The sequence below is a fragment of the Amia ocellicauda genome, chromosome 4 (genome assembly GCF_036373705.1).
Source record: "Amia ocellicauda isolate fAmiCal2 chromosome 4, fAmiCal2.hap1, whole genome shotgun sequence".
Taxonomy (NCBI): Eukaryota; Metazoa; Chordata; class Actinopteri; order Amiiformes; family Amiidae; genus Amia; species Amia ocellicauda.
This window is the reverse complement of record NC_089853.1, coordinates 38,732,134-38,742,767: the sequence shown is the minus strand read 5'-3', so window position 1 is coordinate 38,742,767 and position 10,634 is coordinate 38,732,134. Positions and strand designations below refer to the sequence as shown.

The window sequence follows — 10,634 nt, the reverse complement described above, 5'->3', positions numbered from 1 at the left end:
CAGGATCGAGGGAAAGATGAATGCAGCAATGTACAGAGACATCCTTGATGAAAACCTGCTTCAGAGCGCTCTGGACCTCAGACTGGGGCGAAGGTTAATCTTCCAACAGGACGACCCTAAGCACACAGCCAAGATAACAAAGGAGTGGCTACAGGACAACTCTGTGAATGTCCTTGAGTGGCCCAGCCAGAGCCCAGACTTGAACCCGATTGAACATCTCTGGAGAGATCTGAAAATGGCTGTGCACTGACGCTCCCCATCCAACCTGATGGAGCTTGAGAGGTCCTGCAAAGAAGAATGGGAGAAACTGCCCAAAAATAGGTGTGCCAAGCTTGTAGCATCATCCTCAAAAAGACTTGAGGCTGTAATTGGTGCCAAAGGTGCTTCAACAAAGTATTGAGCAAAGGCTGTGAATACTTGCGTACATGTGCTTTTTTTGGTTTTTAATAAATTTGCAAAGATTTCAAACAAACTTCTTTCACGTTGTCATTATGGGGTTTGTTTGTAGAATTTTGAGGAAAATAATGAATTTAATCCATTTTGGAATAAGGCTGTAACATAACAAAATGTGGAAAAAGTGAAGCACTGTGAATACTTTCTGGATGCACTGTATACTGGTGACTGGTGGTGAATCCAAGTGCTCAGTCCCACAGCCCCATGCAGAGAGAAAAGGGTCTATTTTTTTTACTGACCTGATAACAGCTTGGCCAATTAATGTCAAGAACCAATCTTAAACTTGATGGCTGGCAGTAAAACAAACTTTCATTCATTGTTCAAAGATAAATTAATCAGAACAGACGCATGAGTGTGTGTAAGAGAAATGCAGAGTTCAAAGAAAAAAAGTATAACGAGATCAAATGAGAAATTAATTAGATTTAATATAAAACTTCATATATATAAAAAAGAAAAAGTAAAAAAACAAAACATACATTGTATCAAAGCAATACATCTCTATGTTTATAGTCCATAGACGGACAAAAAAAAAAATCTGATAATAGATCAATTTATTTTGATAGTACTGCAATGTGGAGCCACACTCCGGCCTCAGTTCACACTCGCCACCCACCTCTCTGAGACACTTCCCACTAAAGGCAAAAAAACAGCCCGTCTGTGTGTGCTAGACCACGAGCAGCACATATTAAAGTACAGACAACCACATTTCATGTAAAGGGGCTACACGGATGGAACTTGTTTCTGCGGTTGTGTCGAACTGCCAGGATAAATAATGCCATTCATAACTACACTTCATTCCGATTAATGCTTGTGAACACTGGAAATGGTCAAACTTTTGTAGATTTAGAATTGTAAATCAAATGTGGACCCAACACGGACCAAGAGGATAGCTATGCACTGGAGAAAACGCAGTGAGACAATATATTGTCTGAGTGTGAACTGGTTTTCACAGTCGGCCCGCCCTCAGAGTGCGCAGTTACCCAGTGACCCCTGCTCTGGCGATCTTGAAATCGACTCGAGGTTTTGTACAGGGTGAAAAATGAGTTCAGTGCCGAGTGTGGGAGAGAGATCGACATCCTATACACTCCCTGACCCCAGGCCACGAACAGCTTAACATAGACGAGCTTGAGTTCAAACATTGAACATGCTATGGGTGGCATCATTTATGGGATAAAGTAGCAGCTTTTCAGAGGTTTTGAAAACAAACATCATGTACAAGTGCAATACACTACGGACAGAAACTAACAATGAATGGAGAAATAAATAAAAGGCATGGTTTCCTGTGAATACAGTTGTATAAAGAAAACAAGCAGCTTTTAACCAGAAGAGAAATATTGAGGCCATTATCATCCGCCATGAGGCCGGCAGAGCTCCCCCACGCGCTCGAGGCCTGTGCAGAGGGCAGCGTAAGTGCATGATCAGACCCTGTATCGTCAGAGCGCCCTGCTGCGGCTGGTCTGAGAGCACAGAGGTCAAGAGGGCCCGTCAGAGCAGCGCACACAGGCAGGGCACGATTTCCCTCCACCATTTGGGCTGGTGTTGCTAACAGAAACAACTGTCGTCCTCCTCCACCCCCCCTACACGTGCCGCCCCTCCTCCACCACCCGCGAGCCGCGCCGCCGGGACAGGTCACTGCTGATGGCCAGGGCGCCCCCCTTAAGGAAGCGCACAAAGTTCTCCCCGACCAGCGGGCCCATGGCGTACAGCCCCGGCTCGGCCAGCACCTGGTGGGTGAAAGGGTCCACGTCCACAGGGTTGCGGCGGCAGGAGATTGGCTGGGCTGGGTCCACGCCCAGCCGCCGCCCGCCTTCGGGCAGGAAGGAGAGGTTGGGGTGTGACCCGATCAGCACCAGCGCCATGGACACCTGCAGCACGGTGCGCCGGCCGCACTCGTCCTCCAGCACGCACTTCTTGCCAGGCCGGAAGGAGACCACGCGGTGCCGGGGGAAGCTGGCGTAGCCCGGGTAGGAGCCGCAGAACAGGCCAGGGCTGCTGCCGGGGGGGGCGTCCGGGTCGGCCGGGCCCCCTCCCCCGTGCTGCTGCTGGATCATCATCTGGTGCACCTTGTGGTACTCGGGGTACAGCACCTTAGGCAGCTGGTTGAAGATGAGGCCGGGGTCAGCCACGCCACGGCGGAAGACGTGGTAAACGGGCGCGTTCAAGTGGTGCGCTGCCAGCACGGCGTCCGCGGCTGTCAGCCCCGCGCCCACGATCAGCACAGGGTCCACGTGGCCCCCCAGCTGCCCCCCCGCGATGGCCGCCTCCAGCTCCCAGAAGCTGTGGCCCACGAAGGGCAGGTCCTCACCGGGCACGGCCAGCCGGGCAGGGATGTCGTGCGTGCCCGTGGCCAGCACCACGCTCTCCGCACACACGCAGAATGGCAGCTCCTCCGCCTTGCCCCCCTCCCCTGCCTCGCCGCTCTGCACGCCCCGCACCTCCCACACTGTCCCAGGGCCCCGCTCTGCACCGGCAACCGGCTTGCATGCCACGCGGCGCAGTGACGTCACCAGGGTGCCGCTGGCAAAGTTGTCTTGCAGGCCGCTGTGGGAGACGTAGTGCTGGTAGTACAAGGCGATCTCGGCCGGTGTGGCGCGGTCGTTACGGAGGTTCCTGTGACAAAGAGGGCAAAGGAATGACATCAGGTTGCGGTGCTGATCGGGGCTACAGACGAAAGACATTCTCGTGGTCGTATTCTAATTGTCCAAACTTCAATGCCATTTAGGAGCTGAAACCCAATATTAGTGCCACATAAACAATGCTTCCTAACTTTAAATAAATTAAATGCATACAAGCTTATTAAAAGTAACTGAATTAAGGAGAGGAGGGAGGAAATAAATAAATGCATATACAGCAATGATTGCCCTTGGCCACTAGAGGGTGCTGCCGCCCAGTGCAGCGCTCTCACCTGCGCTTCTCTCTGACCCAATCCTTCAGCTTCAAGCCTGGCAGCTCCATCCAGTTGGCCAGGCTGAGTGTGAGCATGGAGCCCTCCATGGCCTGCAGAGGAACAACAGAGGGGCTGCGTCAGCACCAGCCTCCAGCTCTGGGCATGCAAACCAGGCTGCTGTGAAGAATTAACTTTCCCGTCAGTAGTTTGCATAAAAATAAAGTTTCCACCAACTAAGCAACAAAGCACCGTCTGTTCTGGACGCAGTAAACAAATGCAGGTCCTGCGTCAAATCTGCGCATGCAAATGGTGGAGCACACCGCGCAGGTGTCCGCAGGGTGGCCCCCGACACGCCGCTATTGGGATGGGTGGGTGCCATTTCCAGATAAAGCCGCCTCAACTCCCACCCCCATCTCGCCTCGGCCCGGAGCGTCAGTTAGGGCTTTTGCTGGCCATTTTTTCTCCGCCGCCTGAAGCAGAATCCCAAACCCCAGCTGCTCGGCTCTGATCCCTTCATTCACCATACCTGATCACCTTGCTTAGAAAAACCAAAGGGTGCGTCTCCATTTGCATGTGCGTGCGTGTGCGTGTCCCCCTCTCTTTGTACACGGGAGGAGACAAGCCTGTGAGCAGCTCTTCAGACACGTGGTCCCCAGCCCAGCGTATCCGGGTTTCCTGCAGAGCACACCCTCCCTAACACGGTGTATTAAGACGTCTCCCAAAACAGTCCAATGCACCGCAGACCAGACCAGACAACAACCCTCTCTCTCCGACGCACTCGTCCTCTCCCCCTGCCCCCCAAAATACTTGCCCCTCTGCGTATACCTCCTCTACCCACCCCTCTCCTCAAGCAGGCAGGATGACTTACATGCCAGGCTCCCCCCGGCGGCCCCTTGCCCAAGACCAGGTGCGGGACGGCGCGTTCCGGCTCGTGGCGCCACCGCAGCACGGAGGCACAGTCCATGCCGAAGTCGCTTCCCGGCAGCAGGAGCGAGTCAAACAACACGGCCACCGGGTTCGAGGAACGGCCCTCCAGCCCCTCACACAGGTACTCCAGGTCCTGAGGAGAGAGAGAGAGAGGCAGAAACAAAATGATCATCACTCTCAGTAAGAGGAGGAGCAGGATCTTTAGGTGTGGAAAGCGTGTGCGTGTTGAACAGTCCGGCCGACAGCGCTCACCTGCTCCAGCAGGGACTGGTGGGGTCTCTCCTCCAGTTTTCGCTGCAGAAGAGTGTTGGGGTGTGTTGCCTCTTCCGTTACATAGGGGGTGAACCCTGACAGCAGGTAGGACAGGCAGATCCCCGACGGGCCATTTCCTACGACACGCCAGAGGAATCGGCACAAGAACCACAAACATCACGGTTCAGCAAACACATGAATTAGGTGTTCAAATTTTTATGGTATACCAATCTGAAGTTTTGCCAACTAAGATAGTGTTGGATAATTGCAACAGGAGTACCGGAAAAAAAAAATTCAACTTTAATTACAACAGGAAGTGTTCCCATGCACCGCCCTGCAATCCCCTGCCTGTCAGTAAGAGGAATCTCTTCAGAAGATACTGATCACGACTCAGACACGCCACTGCCCCACGCTCTGCTCCACAAGAATGTAAATCTTTCAGCGCAAACAAATCATAAAAACAGAGGGAGGGAAAAAAAAAACAGAAAAAAAACATACGAGCTCCACACGCACTGGAGAGCCAGCACAGCACGCCACACTCTGCCTAATGGGCGGAGAAGCCCTTAAACCGATCTGATGCTTTTGTAAAGGCTCAGGGAAGCGCAGCCCTACCCCCCAGGACAGTCACTGTAGCACACACTCACCAATGATGACCACCGGCAGCACCTCGGAGGTGAGGATGTGGTCGTCCAGGATAGACGGGGCAGCGCGTGGACACCTGGAATAACAGCAGCGCACACACCGTCAGCACTGGACACTCCATCACCTCAGCACTGACACACATTCAGACACACGCACACACCCAGTCAGCACTGAATATCCACCTCATCAGCACCACACTCACACACTGCAATCACTCCCTACAGCGGTTCCTGCTGCACATTATTTTGTGATCTCTACTCCAATTTATTTAATGCCGAGTAATGTTTCCACCAAATACTTTTTTAAACAGTTACTTTGTAAATGAGGTGAGCCAAGAGAGAGTGTGGGGGGAGAGAGCGAGAGCGAGAGCAGGAATGACTGCCCCACTTCTCTGCTCAAGCACGCTCACACTCGGGTCATGCTGACTCGGCAGAAACCGTGCAGGCGGCTCAGTCTCTCGCACTGCAGGCTCACATTCCCTCCCGCATCAACACCAGACTCACGTACGTTACACGAGGGAGCACAGACGACACTGCCCAAGGCCTGGCCTCCCGCAGGAAAGACACCTCACACTGAACGGAAGGAGCGGGACACGTGCTTTGCTCAGGAATGCAAGAAGATCACGCTTGAATGTCCGTGACTAGGCTGGGAATGTTTTGAGAGCCAAGCACACACACTCCAAATGTAAAAACAACCTTTGAGAATCCATGTAAACGTGACTTACAGTTATGTCAAGGATGGTTTCTTTTCTAGCCTGTATAAACTCACTCTAGACCTGCCCTGCCCTGCCCTTCCACTATTTATCACAACAGGTTTCCATTACCTTTTTAGATCGATTTTCAACCTAAGGAATGTAAACTGACCAGCCAACCTCTAATTAACACGGCTAATGGGCCGTGCCAGGTACAGCACACTCGCCGCCTCAGCACTGAAGTGTTCACTTGCACAAGAAAAGAGGAGCCCAGTCTCCTGGACAGGAAGGTAAGGAGTGCCAAACACATAAGCAAATACTCCCATAGATGCACACACACAGGTGTAACAACATACATGGTATTAAGCCCTTTCACCTTAACTGCAGAGATGACAGGCTTATCTTGCCTTTATTCATGTTAACAAGCTTAACTGGATATGACGCAAATGCCTTAAAACCTACAAAGGATGTAGTGCAAAGGGTTTCCACAGGGTCAGGCAATGTCACAGTGAGAGCATCACCACGTCAAAGCTGTACAGGGTGCGACACACATGAGACGGACAGTGACTGGACTGCGGACAGCACGGCGCACTTTAAATAGCCGGGCCTCTCGGCGGCTCCATCACGCATGTCAATGAGTCTTACTTTCCACCCGCTACGGCCGGGAAATCGGCGCAGCAAGCCAAGTGCAATGTCTCCTTTTAAAGGCAACCCACGACCAAAAACCACCGTCCGTCCGACAGCGGCGACTGCGAGCACGTCCTCCTCACAGTCTGCACAGGGTCCACAGACAGCATGACAGCAACCATTTTAAATCGGCGTTCAAAGACGTCTGTTCTCAGAATACATTTTGAACTAGCAAGTTGTAAAAACAATGACAACATTAGTCTTTTCGTTTGTTTGTTGTTGTTTTTTTAATTCGGATCATTAACGTGCATATAAAAAACTGAACGCGTCCGGCCACCGTACCGCAGCTGCACCACGCCGCGCCGCAGATTACAGCGAGCAGACGGCCAGGACAGTCAGCCGGGTCGGGGCTGGCCGCGTCATTGTAACAGGCGGATACAGACAGGCGTGAAGCCCCGCACAGCACCGCCGGCGGATCGCCACAGCGTGCGTCCCGCAGACACAAGCGCACGCATACTCGCGTCCGGCTCTTTTTCTCGCATCTAACCAACGAACGGTGAAGGCAATGGCCGAAGAAAGAGGGGAAACAAATACAGGGTGCAATTCAAAGAAAATGAAAAGCACTCGGGCAGCAGGCGTAAGCATCGGATACTCACCGGCTCATTGCTAAGCCCGGCCGCAGGGAAGCGAGGCTGTCACAGAGCAGTTCAATACACAGACCGAGGTCGCACTTCGCCCAGTCCTAGTAGTAGGAGCTGAAAATGCATCGCCCTCCTCACGACGCGAGCCAGGGCCACCGGCGCCCTTGAACACGGACGCGCCGCCGGGGATTCACACACGCCGGCTTCCAGGGGGCCGAGGGGCGGGACTCGGAGCGCTGTCTCTCGCCGGCCAATCACAGCCGGGGGACCGCAGAGCGTTGCGCACTCCCATTGGCTGCTGCGCCCCTTACGTAAGGTTCGAATGTTTGTATAATTAGGCCCCACCCCCGCCGCGCTTCCCGAGCCGCCGGCCCTGCACTGTGGGAAGAGAGAGCCTGTGCTGCACGGAGGCGCTCATTTTAACACCAGTCGCAACGTTTTGTTTGATATCTTTCTTTGTCAATGTAATGGTAATAATGATGCGCTCAGATTGGGACGCGGCTCAGGCGCATGCGCCGGTCTGCGCAGTGTCTGGGGTCTGGGCGCTGCAGGTCTGCAGACAGGTGTAGGAGGTGCGCTCACTGCACATTCATGCGGCTGAGTGTTTGGGGGGCCACAGTTGGAAAACAAATTAAGATTGTTATAAATGGTTGGTATTTAATGCTTTTAACTACACCTATAATATATTTAAGATGTAAGTGTGCTTTAATGTACTGCTCTACACATATATCCAACAGTGCTCTGCTGTTTTTGTTGTATTGGTACTGGTATTTCTGTTAAAACATCTTCGCCAGTCGATCTTTTGGCATGATTAAACTAGGCTGTTTCTGATTATTACAAAAAAGTCTTTAAAAACGGTGTGCATACCTTATTGTACAAACTATAAGAACAATTAGGTCAATGCAATTGCAATTGAAGCTTTTTATAAGTTTCCACTTTATGGATTACTAAAGCATTTATTTGGTCTTGTACCATTTATTTGTGTCACCCTAAACAATAACACCACCTCCTACCTGTCTGAACCTCACTGGTGCTGCTACTATTGATACTACTTGAATATGCTGCTCTGCATCTTTGCTCAATCATTTTTTCAAATATGCAAATATGGTGGACATTTCATTTTTGTTTGCCAATTCCAATACTGAATGTCTGAAAATAGTGTTGTCATTCATTTATGCATCAAATACTGTACACTTGCATTTACGTTGCTAAAACCCACTGTAGTCTATGAAGTAGTACAGTGCAAGTACTGTAGTTAGTAGTATTGCAAGATCTAAGATTTTTTTTTCTTCTCCATTAACTGAGGTTTAGGAATTGAAATGCAGGAAAGCAACTGAACACTTAAATAATAAAGTACCAAAAGTAAAATGATTGACAGCAATTTATGCTGTACACTGCAGTTACGCAAAAACATGTAATACATTTACTATCTTACTATTTATATTACTTAAAAAAGGTTCTAAGCAGATTACATACTGATTCAAAATGGAACATTTTCACATAAATATGACATTAAAAAAAGAAGAAGGCACAATATACAGTTAGGTCCATAAATATTTGGACAGTGACACAATAGTCATCATTTTGGCTCTGTATGCCACCACAATGGATTTGAAAGGAAACAATCAAGGTTTGCTTTAAGTGTAGACTTTCATCTTTAATTTGAGAATAGTTACATCCAAATTGGGTCAATGGTGTAGGAATTACACCCATTTTTATATGTGGTCCAAATATTTGGACAAACTAACATAATCATGAATTACCACCAGATGCTGAGTTTCTTCCCTGGTGATGCTCTGCCAGGCCTGCACTGCAGCTGTCTTTAGTTCCTGCTTGTTCCTGGAGAGATTTGCCTTCAGTTTTGCATTATACATCAATACAAACCAATCAGAGAGATAGCAAAAGCATGAGGTGTGGTCAAATCAACTATTGGTACATTCTTAAAAAGAAAGAACGCACTGGTGAGCTCAGGAACACCAAAAGGCCCGGAAGACCACGGAAAACACCTGTGGTGGATGACAAGAATTCTTTCCCTGGTGAAGAAAAACCCCTTCACAACAGTTGGCCAGATCAAGAACACCCTCCAGGACGTAGACGTATCTGTGTCAAAGTCAACGATCAAGAGAAGAAAGACTTCACCAGAGTAAATACAGAGGGTTTACCACAAGATGGAAACCGGAAACAGGAAGACCAGATTAGAGTTTGCCAAAAAAACAACTAAAGAACCCTGTTTAGTTCTGGAACAACATCCTATGGACAGATGAGACAAAGATCAACTTGTAACAGAATGATGGGAAGAGAAGAGTATGGAGAAGGGAAGGGACTGCTCATGATCCATAGCATACCACCAGTGCAGATGGACAATGACCCAAAGCATGCTGCAAAAGTAACCCAAGACTTTTTTAAGGTGCAGACGTGGAATGTTCTGCAATGGCCAAGTCAATCACCTGACCTGAATCCAATTGAGCAGCATTTCACTTGCTGAAGGCAAAAGTGAAGGCAAAACGCCCCAAGAACAAGCAGGAACTAAAGACAGCTGCAGTGCAGGCCTGGCAGAGCATCACCAGGGAAGAAACCCAGCATCTGCTGATGTCTATGGGTTCCAGACTTCAGGCAGTCAAATATTCATGGAACTAACTGTATATGCTTACAACTGCCACCAAATAAGCAAATAAAATGCCTAAACAAAGCAAATATTTAAGAGCCTGTTGTAATAATCAAAGTGTTGATCAGTGTGTGATGTACTGTACCTGCTGTCTTGCACACAACGTGCAACTGAAATACTGGTGGAGACTGTCGATGACGCACATGCACAGATTCAGGGGCTGTGGCTCAATTGCATACTGTAGCTGTAGTGGCGAGGGATCATCTAAAATAAATAATATTTACTGAAATGTTTCTACAGGTTTGACATAAAAAAATATGAACAATGGAATAATTTTTCTCTGAGGCCTGTGGCCCGAGCCTGCAAAAAAGATTGTCTTCTGCTGTTTACACATTTGTGTATTTGCATATTGTGCTCAGACATCTGCACAGCATGTTCACTCACTGCCCTCCCTCCTAAAACACGACTGGGGATATATATGCGACAAGCTTCATCACCTAGTAACAAGCCATCACCACAGTGACTGTGCAAAGGGCTCAGTCTCCAGGGCAGAGCTGCAGTCTGCGCTCAGGTGAGGCCGCCCTGGGGGAAACGCCCACTCCACCATGACAGCTCAACAGGGGATGGTGCGGAGGGCTAAAGAGGAGTCACTTGGACCACACATTGTAAATTGTCTTCATTGTGAAAGGATCATTAAAGGATTTTAGTTAAACAATCCCTTGATTCAGATTAGTTGTAATCCCATGAAGGCAGTTCTGATGTGCCCGATCCCCTGGAATAACCCTAACACAGTGAAAGATGGTCCACTGGCCTTTCAGACATATTTTTCACACTTTCAGCTCTCTTCTGTCTGGTGCCCTTAGGGAGCTCATTGGCAAAAAGCTCGAGGCTCTGGTGATAAAAGACAGC

General features: G+C 49.5%; 1 protein-coding gene across 1 annotated transcript; it reads right to left on the bottom strand.

Annotated features, from left to right (window-relative positions):
- Positions 1–858: 858 nt before the first annotated feature.
- osgn1 (oxidative stress induced growth inhibitor 1) lies at positions 859–7,333 on the bottom strand. The gene is made up of 6 exons (XM_066702095.1): positions 7,136–7,333; positions 5,164–5,237; positions 4,520–4,656; positions 4,209–4,400; positions 3,359–3,450; positions 859–3,063 (listed from the first exon to the last, which is right to left on the bottom strand). The coding sequence occupies exons 1-6, from the start codon at positions 7,141–7,143 to the stop codon at positions 2,031–2,033; spliced, it is 1,536 nt and encodes a 511-aa protein (XP_066558192.1). The 5' UTR covers positions 7,144–7,333; the 3' UTR covers positions 859–2,030.
- Between the last annotated feature and the right edge of the window lie 3,301 nt (positions 7,334–10,634).